This window comes from Rhipicephalus microplus, chromosome X (genome assembly GCF_043290135.1).
Source record: "Rhipicephalus microplus isolate Deutch F79 chromosome X, USDA_Rmic, whole genome shotgun sequence".
NCBI lineage: Eukaryota > Metazoa > Arthropoda > Arachnida > Ixodida > Ixodidae > Rhipicephalus > Rhipicephalus microplus.
In genome coordinates, this window is record NC_134710.1 from 376,928,471 (window position 1) to 376,942,290 (window position 13,820).

A 13,820-nucleotide genomic window follows, 5' to 3' on the forward strand; every position below is an offset into this window, starting at 1 on the left:
TTATGACTTGTGTGTCTTTTTGTGCAGCAACTTTTCATACAGTTTGGAATCAGCCGGATATTAGGCAATTTTTTGAGGACAAAAATACCCGCGTCATAGAACCACACTTCGCTCGCAAACAGCAATTACTACAGTTTTTCAAATTTATCAGCCTCCGTGACTCGTCGCTTCTGTGGGTAAGGCGGTCGGGCAGTCGGCAGGGACGGTTCGAAAGGTGTGAGCTGGTCATACGGCAACGTGTGTTGGCTGCACAGATTTGTTGAATCTCTCTCAGACGCTCTTCCTTATGTGGACTACGAGCACTGGGGCGAAATCCTTGGAGTACCATTCTTAGGTAATAGCAGGAACGATACAAGTCACCCGCTTCACCATGCACACTAAAAGCAGACTGGTTGATTCTCATAAGTATGCCACACACTTGACTTTCCCGGATTCTGTCGGAGGCTCATGAAATCGTACGTACAGGCATATGCGGGGAGTGTCTGGAACTGGTGCAGTGGTTCTTCGGAGGGCGGATGGTAACTGTTGGTCATGGGCTGCACGGGTCGCCGCAGTGCTTGGGCGTAAATCAGCACAGGGACGGCAATGTGTCTTGGTGGCATGAACAGCTCTGCCACCTGGCGAACCTCTTCGCGGAAAATATCGGCGAGGGAAGTTACTGGTGGCTGAAATCTAGCTCTCTAAAGTCGAGCGAGTTCTTCACGCACTAATCCACGCACAACTTCGCCAATGGCATCAGTATCGCAAGGCAATGCTGGCGCCGATGCTGATCCCAGAATGGGGTGGCGGTCGCAGAATGAGAAGCGTGGCTGAGCAGCTCGTACCATAGAAGTCGCTTCACTGACGAACTCAGCTACTGAAGCTGGAGCACTTTGCATCAGTGCAGCAAACAATTGCTCCTTTACGCCGCGCATCAGCAGACGCAACTTTTTCGCTTCCGACATGTTTAGATCAGCACGCCTAAAAGCCGTGACCTGTCCCCCCCGAACATGGCTACGCTTTCAGTCAGCTTCTGAAATATGCTATGAAGGGCCTGGTCTGCTCACTCTTTTCGTTTGGGACAGCTGCAGGTGTCGTGTATCTACCGTTGGAAATCCTGCCAGGTAGTGATCGACTGCTCGTCCTTAACGAACCACACTCGGGCAGAGTCCTCCAGGGAGAAACACACATACCTTAGCTTCTTCCTTTCGCTCCAACTGTTGACATCGGCCACCCGATCAAAGTCGTCGAGCCAGTCCTGCTCGTCCTCAGAGGAGTCATCATGGGAGGGCCACGGCAAGCGTGGTGTGTCGAAGATCTGTGACGGATGTACCTGTCCCGTACCGTACATCTCTAGTGTGTGACTTACGGTTGTGGTCGGCATCTTCGGAAGAACTCACGGGCTGTACTTCGTAGCCTTGAAGCCGTCAGATTTTGCGTGGGTTGTCTTCCTCCGATGAGGTTGAACCGGTGTTGAGAGTTTCGAACTCTTGGGGGTCAGAGTACATAGACGTCTAACCAGTGCACCCCCACCAGTTTCTCACGGACAAACCACACAAGACCTGGTATCAGCACACGTTTGCTTACTCGAACTTCTCATCATTCTCTTCTTCGTTCATTCCTCAGTTTTGTCAGTACCGTGACAATATTATTGAGAACCGAGCATTAATGATACCAAATAAAGTATAGGGCACGTTGTTTGAAGTATTGCAATGCAAATGTGAAGAAAAAAAGCGGGCAAAAAGATAACGTGCCACCAGCAGGGACCAAACCAGGGACCGAATAACGCCTCTGATGCTTTGCCACTTGAGCTATGGCAGCGGCCATCCCTCCGTCTATTTATGGGGTTCATATGTCCATTCTTTTTTTCTGCACATTTACATTACTATTACTACTAACAACATCCCGTGCACTTCCTTGACATCGTTGTCTGTTAGTTCTCAAAACTATTCACGTATATATACAAAAATGTCTAATTATAATTGAATCGTTCCACCTAATTCACTGCAATCTCCCCAGGTTCTTTGTGAGGACACACGTATTCACCAACAAAGCACAAACTATAATCAAACTTGTGTGTCATGCTTCTTTAACGTATTTCATGTGTGGAGTGGGAAAGTATAAGCAACTGCGATTACAAAGCTTCCTGGTGCATTGTTTTTGTCTTCCTTTAAGGTTAAGCCACATCATGTCCATCAAATTCAATTGTTTTTTGCAGAAGGTGTCTAGGCAATGGTGATGGTGATGATTAGTAACTTGAAACGTACCATTGGTATACCCCGTATTCACAAACCATGTCGAAACTTACCTAAGTTTTTTTTATCGGTTGTAGGCTTTTATTGCTTTGGTGTACAAAGTAGGCCAGTATTCAGAAACCAGTCTTGTTGTAATCTTCCACCTCTTCACCATTTTTGAACCTTTATAACGCATCAAGAGAGTACAGAAACCTGAGAGAAACTCGATTTAAAGCCATGGTTGGTTTTGGAATATAGGCTTATGTACCACTTTGTATTTATTTCATCTACATGTTTGAATCAGTTTGGAACGATAAGGTGATGAGTGATAAAGTGCAATAACCACCGATTTAGTAAAGCAGTAAAAAAAACCTTTATGAGCTCTAACACTAGCCAGGTTCCATTAGTGTGATGAGTTTTTCCAATGTGTTTACAATAACCGCAGCCTTGCCGTTTTTCATGTTGACGAAAACTACTGTAGCGATGAAAAATTACTGCCTGCAGGGTCTTTAGTACCTTCCCTAAGAGACATCAAGGCAAAACATTTTTTTTGCTTACCTGGCTCCTTCTTTGCACTGTTTCTTAGAAGTTCTTTGTTTTTTCTTTGACTTCCTAATCGACTGTATTGATCCTGTTTCTCTCCCCTACCCTCTAAAGCTTTCTGCAGTTTACGTGTCGTAACACTGCCTTCATAGTCGTACTACCTTCGACCAAGCAATGATATCATGTGATCACAATGTCATAATGATATTTTTTGAAGACAACGTCATAAAATTTGGTGATATGGGACGTTATAGTGACGTCACATAATCATGTCACAAAATAAACAAAGCACCACACTTTTTCTACAACACACCATATTATCAAGATCACTGTCTGATGAGACACATAAAACTTTTTTACTATTCATTGTTTATTCCGTATGCCACAAAAAGTGTACCCTTTCACTGAAACTGAGAACTTCTATCTATATACCCTCTGTGGTGGTCTAGAGGTTTCTACTGCCGACCCGAAGGTCGCGGATTTCAATTCCAATTGCGGTGGCTGCATTTTCGATAGAGGCGAAACTATATAGTGTGCTTAGATTTAAGTTGCCGTTAAGGCACCCCATGTGGTCGAAATTTCCGGAGGCCTCCACTACGGGGTCTCTTGTGGTCATATGGTTTTCTCACGTTAAACCCCAACAATTATTGATAACCGAAATGAATATGCACGAGCTTGTCGATTACCAGTCTCTACGTACCGCGAATTGTCAATGTCGGCCTTCAAAAGCAGCTTAGAATACGGGACACCACGGCATTAATGATGATGTCTTGACTGGAGCACTACAGAACTGCAGAGCCGAGCTTTCGTGTGCTCTGGCTCGAAGCTAACCGTTCTTGGTAGACATGGGGTGTAAATTTGATATTCACTAGGTGCGGCATATCAAGTATTCTTCTAATTCCTTTCTCCTCTTGTTTCTCTGCAGGGTTTTCTGAGGATATACAAGCAATTCTTTCCTCAAGGTGATCCCTCGAAGTTTGCATCGCTGGTTTTTCGGGTTTTCGACGAGAACAAGGTAAGATGGCCGCTTGCTTTGCGTACTTCCAGCTGTCATTCGCGTGTGACTTCTGCTTAGCAATACAATTAAATATTTTATTTCATCGTGAGGATGAGGGTATTTCTCGTTTTACATTGACAAATTTATTTTTTACACTTGGCGAAGGCGCCATTGGGTACTCTGAAAATCGAAATAAATAAAAAAATATTGAACTCTGACTACCCAACCTTTTAGCTAATTAGTTCACCACACTTATTGTAACTTGTGAATAAATTACAGTGATTTTTAGATGCGCATCCACTAGCTCCTTATTTCAAAGCTAACGCCGTTTATGAGATAAAATCTTTTCAAACTTTAGGTTGAAACAAACTCGTGTATTTATTAATTGTTTTAGTAATGCACCTTGTTCTGCAATGCGGCTAAAATAATACAGGAACATCTGACATTTCGTCGCAAGCTTTGGGCATGTATGTCTCTAAACGGGTGTCGTACTCAAATCACATCAAGTAACTCTCTCAATTGCGAAGTTGTCACTTATGTTTTGTAAATTGCAGTCTGTATCATATGTTACCTCAATTTAGGGTAATGATATAAATATTGCAAACTATCCATATATATGTATATATATTGTAAGGATAGTGGTGCTATTGTTAGGTCACAGGCGTGAAGACGAGGAAAACGAAGCAGAATATACAAGAACCGGCCCAAGACCTGGTGCTGCCTCTGTGTCTCTCGTTCTTTACAATATATAGGAGAGCATGCGGGTGTGTGCATGCATTTAGCGCGCAATATGTGTAAAAAATAACACATTCATTATCAATGTCTTACAAGCGCTTGCGTGTTCTCTTAGCCAATACAAGTACAGTAGCAAGAGCAAGGTGTATTGAATAGGTAGAAAGGCTCAATAAGCGGAATGAAGGATGCCCCGCTAATCGAAAGAAATGGGGGCAAACATTCACGATATTGTCGACAGCAAGCTTACTTTTGCCGTTTTATTGCGATAGCAATTGTATGGAAACTCTCGGCTTGATTTTGCCGCTGGCGTCAGCGTCGACGTCGGCGTTGATGTCATGCACCGTATATGTTTACGTATCTATATACTATATGAAAACGCAAGAAAGAAAAAAATCCAGAAAAAAACACTGGCGCGCGGAATCGAACGTGGGACATCTGGTCGTGAAAGCGAGCCGTCAACCACTGAGGCACCCCAGAGAACGTTCTGTGACCGCTGCTTTGTTTTCGGCATTATTAGAAAGATGGCGCAATGAGCGCACGTCGCCACATCACGCAGCGACGCCCACGCTGATCTCATACGTGTACTTCGCCCGGCTTAGTGAAGAAGAGCGGCGCTCCCTCGTGTACCCTGATCTCGCGGTGTCGAGGAGGGGAGGATCGTATGCATTGGCTGGCCTCGGGCTTTAGGTGGAACAATTCTGCTGTAGTCACCGGGCGCACAAAGGTCACTGCAATCATTGCAGTCTTATTTCGCGAAAAGCGCGTGCTTTTCAGACTCAGCGAAGTAACAAATGATGAGCTTATTTGCGTGCATCCCTATACCTGTGAGTACGTTTCGTGCGTAATTTGTGCGCGAGAAACGCGGGGCACGTTTCGATCTGCTTTCCATTCTGCACGTGACCTTTCAAACTGTTGCTATCGCGTTTATTGCTTCGCCTCAGCGGCAAAGCTCTGAATTTTGGATAAGATCGCAGCTATAGTATTAGCACTAGCATGAATTTCTGGAGATATTACGGTGTTTAGAATAAGGAGAGAACACTTCGGTCAAAACACTGAACTTGGAGCCGCTAAAGTGTGATGTGAATTCATTTTGTGCTCACGTGCTTAGCATTCGGAGCTTCGTTCTGGTGCCTCTTGTACCAATATCCTAATTGGACTGTGCTCTTTCGGCGGTTTCTATGGAGCTATTTGGTCCAGACGTCTATCTTCTCCCTAACCTGTAAAACCTACAAATTAACTTGGATACTTTGTTCGTTATAGGGGTGCATTCACTTAATTAGGAGAAGCCCGCATTTGTCTCTGACACTGGCCTTTTGTTCCCCAACGCGCAAGCGACGCTTTCATGAGTGCTACCGGCAATTGCAGGCGTGACACTCCGGGGTGGTTCAGTTCGGGATGCTTCTAAACCTCCACCTCCGCCACGTCTGGCTTATACGGTGCAGGCAGCAGAACGGAACATATATATGCTTCGTTTTACACATAGAGCTACCAATCTCATTAAAAAGTGTTGGTGCGTCCCACCGTTTCGAGCTCGGCGTTCACAGCAGTGATGTATATCGTTGAGAAGTCGGTGAAGGAAACATATAACAAGGCCCGATGGTTCACGACGACAATGAATAGCCTACAGAATACACTGCACGTGTATTGAAATCGCCTGCGCTAAAGAACCAGAGCAAGACTACTCTTTATAATTTGCTAATTAGATGCGCCTGACTAATGAGATACTTTGAAGGGTATACTGTAAACAATGCGCGATCAATGGCACGATACCACGACTTAAACAAGTCGAAGGGAGGAAGGCTCACGTATATATGCTCTTACCCGATTGCCGTTGATGAGATCTTAATGTTGTTCCTCGGATAAACGACTCACCGAGGTTTGAGAGATTTTTTTTATTTTCTCTACAGTATACTGCAATCACAAAAGACCATGCAGGTGGGAAAATATACAGTTTCAAATTTACAAGCACAAATGGAGCCGCAAGGCACACAAGCTCACAGAAAAGGGAAACAACGCAATCTTACGGCATATTCAGAAGTACTTACCAGCGCAGCCTGTCAAGATAAAAAATAATACAGTTCTTAGGAGAGTGACGCACACTATAAGAAGTACAAAAGTAAACAAAAAAGAACTCTTCCCGAAATACGTCGGGTGCGTAAATGCAGTATTTGCAAACTATGAAGTAACACTGCATCAATAAAACACGTAGTGAAAAAAAAACGACGAAATGCAAAAGTGAAAGCGATGAACATTCACTGGTTTACTGCATTTCCAAATCAATGAGTAGCGCACTTTCAAATGCACCTGCAGATTTTAAAGAAACAATATTTTCAGGCAGCGAATTCCAATCAGAAATGGTTAGCCGAAAAAAAAGAGTACTTAAAGAGATTAGTGCGCGTTTAATACGGAAGTAGATTATGTGCATGTCGATTTCTCGATGTACGTGACCAAAATGGATGAATAATTGCACGCGCATTCACATTAAGTTTGTTGTGATAAAGCATAAATAAAAAAATTAAGTCTTGATATTTTTCTGCGCTGCTCTACGGTTTGAATCTTATTTGCCAGCATTAAAGATGATGGTGAATCTGTTCTCTTATATTTGTTGAATATGAAGCGTACTGCCCACCTCTGTACCATCTCGAGCCTGTGCTTATCTTTTTTGTAGTGGGGATCCCAAATTTTGCTAGCGTATTCAACTTTAGGCAAAAAGTTTTGCAGGCGAGAAGCTTTGCATCAGGGGGGGGGGGGGGGGGCGTTTTTCAGTCTGTGCCTAAGTAGGCTAAGTTTGTGAGTAGCTGCTGTACAGATGCTTTCGATGGGGAGGACCATGTGAGTTTTTTGGAGATTGTCAATTCCAAATATTTGTACTCCGTGGCTTCTGCGACGGTGTCAGTATTAATTTTATATGTGTATAAAAAAGGTTGTATTTTATTGCTTACGCGTAGCAGTACAGTTTTCTCGGAATTCAGGGACACTGACCATGTTATGCACCATTCGTGGATTTTTGCTAGACTAGAGTTTAAAGAAATTTGATCATTTTTGCATGTTACCTTTTTGAAAATAAAACAATCATCGGCAAACGGCCTAATTTGCACATCAGCTAGGACACACAGCCGCGGTTATATCGTTCGCATACATGAGAAAAAGAATTGGTCCAAGACGCTTCTCTGAGGCACACCAGACGTAACTGAGAAGCGCGTGGATGAGTATCCATCAACATCAACAAACTGAGTTCAGTTGGATAAGTACTGTTTTATCCAATTTATAATAAAAGATGGTAGGCCAAATCTTTGAAGTTTGTTTAGAAGTTTACTGTGGGATACACAGTCCAAGGCTTTGCTAGAAATCCAAAATGATTAAATCAATCTGACTGGCCAAATCGAGGGTTAAAGCAACCTCGTGAATAGTGGTGGTAAGCTGTGTCATTGTTGAAAGGTTTTTACGAAATTCATGTTGGTGATCAGATAGCAACTTATTGTGTTCAAGAAAATCGGTTATGGAATGTACGAGTATGTGTTCAAGTATTTTGCAGCAGGAAGACGTTAGGAATATCGGGTGATAGATAAGTGGTGTTCGAAGAAAGGCGCAAGGATGGCGAGCGTCAGGCCCTCAATGTTACTTGTACTCTTTGTCTCACAGTGTGGCGGAGATTGGAAGAGACGTGCACGTGAACACACACACACACACACACACACACACACACACACGCACACGCACACGCACACACACACACACACACACACACACACACACACACACACACACACACACACACACACACACACACACACACACACACACACACGCACGCTCTGCTTGATTTTGTGACTGACATAGTAAACGAAGGAAAGATACAGACTTCACATGCATCACTTGTTATGCGGCATGAGCACACATTGCGCAGTGTACTTTCCTTTGTATTAGCCATCCGGTTTACTTCGTCAGCATGCATCCACTAAACAGCACGCATTCACATAACCTTTCGTATTCTAACCGGTTCAATCAAATATCTCTGATTAGAACATCGTTTATAAAATTCGCTCATAACTTACTTTGTTATGCTCTCAAAGAAATGGCAGGTAATCTCTGGTGACGCCATGATGGTCTCACGGCTTGCATGTGACCGCACACTGCTGACCTAACTGCGTGTCCGTCGCTGTCTCCGCGGTGGCTGTGCGATCAATACGAACAACCCCATAAGGCGGGCTGACAAAGGCGTTAAATGTAGCATCACTACGAGTTACCGTGCGTGGCGCACTCCATTCCCCTGCACTGATCGCTGCATTCCGCATGTCCGCGGAGATTGGCCCGGCAGCACTGTCTTGTTTAATGCCTACTCTCAAACCAACCTCGGCACCAACTAATGGCGCCTGTTTACGTCGATTAGGAACAACGCTCGAGTGGAAGCGGAGTCCTCGCTTGTTATACCACGGCTTGCCACTCCCACCCACCTGCAAATCAACCTGCAGTCCGCTCGCTTCACGGTGTCCGAGCAGCGCTGTTTGGCGGTTGGCTATAGCGCGCTCGCAAAAGCCGCTGCGTAGTCATATGCATAGAGTTTCCTAAAATTAACTAGACAGGACTCATGCACTGCGATTGCTCAGCGACCATGCGAAAGATGGGTGGTACACGGATTTATCTAGTCTTCGTACTAACAGATGGCGAATTGCGCTTGTGGCTTCGTTTATTGCTGTGTTTCGTTTTGTTTCAAAAAAAAAAAAAAGAACGCACCCTTTTGAACTTCGTGACCTGATTTGAAATGGTAAGCCTAAAAGAATGAGGTGGTGAAGCGCAACCGCTGAACATTTGCTGATATTTGTTTCGAGTGATAACAGCTCCAAGCCACGCGAACACACACGCAGCCAGAGCACGAACATTAGACAAATTCGTGTACTACCCATTATTCATGTGCTCGTTGAAGCGCCATGCGTCGCAGCTCCCATAGACACCAGCGCCCGAGTTTCTTCGAGTGTATACTTAGGAAACTCTACGGTCAGAGGGACTCGCTCGTTGCCCCATAGGGGAGCGCCGTTTTTGCTAGTCCCATGGAGGGGTTTAGAACGAGACTAAGCTGCGGCTCAACGGCAGCAGCAGAGGAAAGTGGGTTATATGTGCGGATTTGTAAGCTCAGAGCGGGCCGTATACAGAGAGCCCGCCAGCGTGAATCCGCTTATGAAGTCTTAACAAGAAAAAATGATATGTAGAGAAAAGATTACGCACCTTGGTCTCCCACACCCACTCTGTTGGGTTTCGTCCTCATATACTTCACCTGTTGGGTTAATTTTTTCCTTTTATTGCGTGATTTTAGAGCTTGACTGCATGCTGAGATAAGTTCTGTAGTGGTATGTATACGTGGATAATGTACTTGAACACAACCACAACGGCAGAAAAAAAAAAGAATATGTTATCGTTCCGCCTTAACTCCCCATTTCATTTTTGAGTAGCTGAGTAAATTATCCAAGGTACGCACTACTGCAGAACTTATCTCAAGATGCAGTGAAATCCTAAACGAACAGATCATATGGTGGCATGTCCCTCTGTGTTCTTGTCCTATTTGGCTTTCCGACAACCGTCGATAAACCAGCACGAAGTTCGTTTAAAAATTGGTGTATAATTGAAAAAAAGAATAACACAAGGATGCCGAACTCAGAAAGAGCACCACGGAAAATGAGAAATGAAAACATTCGAAAATGAAATCACAATAAAAAATTCGGCGTTCATACTCCGTCCTTTTTTTTAGAAAAGGTGGATATATTATAGCTCTTGGTACGCTAAAAAACGACGACGAAATGTCCTACCCTTTCCATGTTAAAGCGTTTTCGGGGGGAAAAAACCCCTGGGCTAGTACAAAATGTCGTTTCGTTTCACTCGCAGTTATGCTACGTCCCTGGCGAGATCGCGTAATGCCTGCTAAAATGATCGTACTTTGCAGAGCAACCCGCAAGGTTTAATTTCTTTCCCGTACAAACAACATTATAACCTTTTTCTCAAAGCAGCGGAGGGATTATCGAGACTCAATTTCAGGGTATACACAGAACAGCCATTCGACCGCATTTGAATGCGCGCGTTTATAAATATGGAAGGATTTTGGACCACTTGGGAACAATCAGCAGGCATTATTTCTACGATCATCAGGCATTATTACACATTATTTCTCCTCGAGGAAAACCCCGTGGAGAAATAATGTATAAAGGGCAAGCCTTTGCCCGTTTTACGCTTGAATATACTACGCTTGACATGTTCGTAGCAGAAATATTTACATACTTTTTGTTCTGGACGCATTATAGGAAACATCCATTCTACGTCGAAGAACGCTTACGCACAATAAGCTCTCACAATCGTTCCCGTGATCCCAATGGGCGTTCATTCTATCCGTTCCCTAATCCAGTATTTAATTAATTATACCTTAATCAGTTCCTGAAATTTTTCGAGATGAATTAGTTCCTTAATTCATTTAATTTCCTGCATTCTTTAACATCTAGGCGTGCAAAAATTGTTCTCGGGTGTGGGGTGGGGGGGTCAAGACTTTGGTTTCCGAAGGGATGACACCTCTTTGAAATGGTAATTTTTTTCTATGTATGCGACGGCGAAAAAAAAATTTCCGGGTAGGGGGCCACGGACCGCGTGTGCCAATTCCTGATTTCGCCACTGCTAACATCCATTCTTTCATATCTACAGACTTGAATGAACCGGAGACTTGGAAGAAGTTAAATGTAGTGTTAACCGCTAAGAGGGGCACCAGTCAATTAAAAACGTACAAACCTATTTATGTAGTGCCTAAATAATGCTGGATATGTATTCGACAATTTTAAATATATTCAAGAGGATATCTCACGTCACGGAACCCTACTTAACATACCGGTTTTGTTCAATTGTAGATTGTATTGAAGCAGCTTACTATGAAGCACCTTGTGATGACATTTGCAGACTGTAATCAATACCTCTACAGAGTTATCAAAGATCACGAAACAAATCGTATTAATCTGAGGTGCCACGTCTTAGCTAAAGTGTCTAATGAAATGTCGAAAAAATTTTCTCATGGCTGCCGAAATGATTCATAGGAGGGAACTTAAGTTGAAGTTTTTGTGATATAAAAAGTCCAGAGAAGAACTGGGGAATTATTTGTCGACAAGTTAAAGCGCGAGACCGCTCTGATTGTTCTTGTTGACGCCGAAAGTGTCGTCCCTCTTTGTGGAACTGAGTACCGCAAGTATAATTGCTGTGTTTTGTATGGCGCAAATTCAATCGTATCACAGTTTTGGCAAGTTTAAATCCAGCACATAACAAAAAATAAGCGAAGAAAAATGGGAATATCTTGACTGTTTTATCAGGTGGCCTTGAGTTTGGATTTACAGCAAGTTATAAAATACGCGAACGATATCTCCTTCGTAGTTCTACTGAATACTGTCGCAAATTGCTGGGAAATCCTAAGTTTTCTGAGACCTATCAGGCTCTAAACTTTTTAGACAGACTCTACATTCAGTATATAGTTCATTATAAATCGGTGGAGCTAAAAAACTTCCACAGCTTTGTGAGGGCACATAAGATGGTTCTGGGAAAGTTTTCTAAAACTTGTAGATTTGATTAGAAAAGGCGAGCTGTGTGGGATTTGTTGACTCTCTTTGAAGTACGTTTGTCGCAGTAAATTAAAGATTAAATTGAATCAAGTTGTTTATTTATACGCGAGAAAAATTTTCATAATAAATTGGTTTGCGCTCGAAAATTTTTCATCAGCGAGCAAGCGAAAAAAGAAACGTTTCGCACACAACGACGAGAAAAACAAAATGACAGTAGGGAATCTCTGATTCATGGAAATTTTATACCAAAGTATCGCCTGTTTACAAAGCATCAGATTCGTAGTTGGATTGCAATAAACTTTGGTTGTTAGTTCAGCGCTCTGTTCTCGTCTCTTCTATCCCCTCCTGTCGTTTGCGCTGTTAAGCACTTTCTTCGTCTAGTCAAGATGTTTTCTCGGTTGCACACAGCCTAGCGGCAAGTACTGAATATGGTAGAACAGGAAACACACATTGTACAGTCAAACCTAAATATTCCTAGACAGGGCACTCTATTCGTCCAGTTTATATTGCCCTATTCAACAAAACTTGGAATAACTGACAAGGAGAGTTTGCAAACTGGAACCAACAATGTTTAAATGATCGTCTGTTGACAATTGTACTAAAGAACTAAAGTACAGATCGGTTGACTGGCCCTAGACGACAAACAAAATCAAAAAGTCACAGCTTTAACACAAAGGCGAAGTAATGAACGCGATCGCAACAAATTGGAAGGTCACGCGCATAATGGCAAGTACGTCGAAACGTCCCCTACATTTATCACACACAAACGACGCACGGAACTACTCACAGGTACAGATGAACGTGAATACGCGTCTCAGTTCTTACGTCGCTGTGTCTTCAAAGCGCACTTATTTTCGCAAACAGAGACTGTGCAGCAATTGCAGTGACCTTTGTGCGACTGGTAACTACAACAGAATCGTTCTCGTGAAAGCTTAAGGACAGCCAAGATATAAGATGCTTCCAACCGCGAGATAAGGCCACGCGAGTGTGCGTTCAGGTGCTTTACGACCACCCGCTCCTCTCCGCGAGGCAATGTACGCGTGGAAGATGAGGGCGCACGCCGCCACGCATATATTGCGTCATCTCGCTGGTAATGCTGGAAACAGCTTGCCGTTTGCACGTTGAAGGTTGTGCTCCTCAGTGGCTTAGTAGTAAACGCCTCGCACTCACGATGCAGAGGTTCCAAGGTCGATGCCGCGCACCGGAGTCATTTTTCACACACACACACACACACACACACACACACAAACACACACACACACACACACACACACATATATATATATATATATATATATATATATATATTTATATATATATATATATATATATATATATATATATATATATATATATATATATATATACATATATATTTGTGACGAATACCTGGCCGGTGGATATATTGGCCGCGAGATCGAGCACAGTCGCTGCCTGCCGGCAAGTGGCCGACACGGTGAAGTGTGGATTTGTTCTTGCATAATCTGCTAGCCATGTCGCGTTTCTACGTGCGTGTACGTCATGCTTTTTCTCAAAGTGTGATTTGTCCGGTCATGTGAGTGCAAGTGTAACTGTTTCTACGTCTGCCTGAAACGAGGTACGAAATCATTTGGTCTTGCTCGGCTGCTAATACGCTGTATTAAGATCGGCGAAAGCTACTTTCCAGAACAGTGCTGTTTATTTTCATCGTACCCCCCCCCCCCCCCCCATTCACCAGAATAATTTCAGAGTGGGTGCCACTTTCTGTTTTAA

General features: G+C 43.4%; 1 protein-coding gene across 1 annotated transcript in view; it reads left to right on the top strand.

Moving 5' to 3' along the window:
- Positions 1-13,820, top strand: part of LOC119161941 (frequenin-1) — a 355,468-nt gene that overhangs the window by 308,965 nt on the left and 32,683 nt on the right. Inside the window, exon 4 of the mRNA XM_075880028.1 lies at positions 3,682-3,771. Coding sequence (XP_075736143.1) covers positions 3,682-3,771 — 90 coding nt within the window. The remainder of the gene's footprint in view (positions 1-3,681; positions 3,772-13,820) is intronic.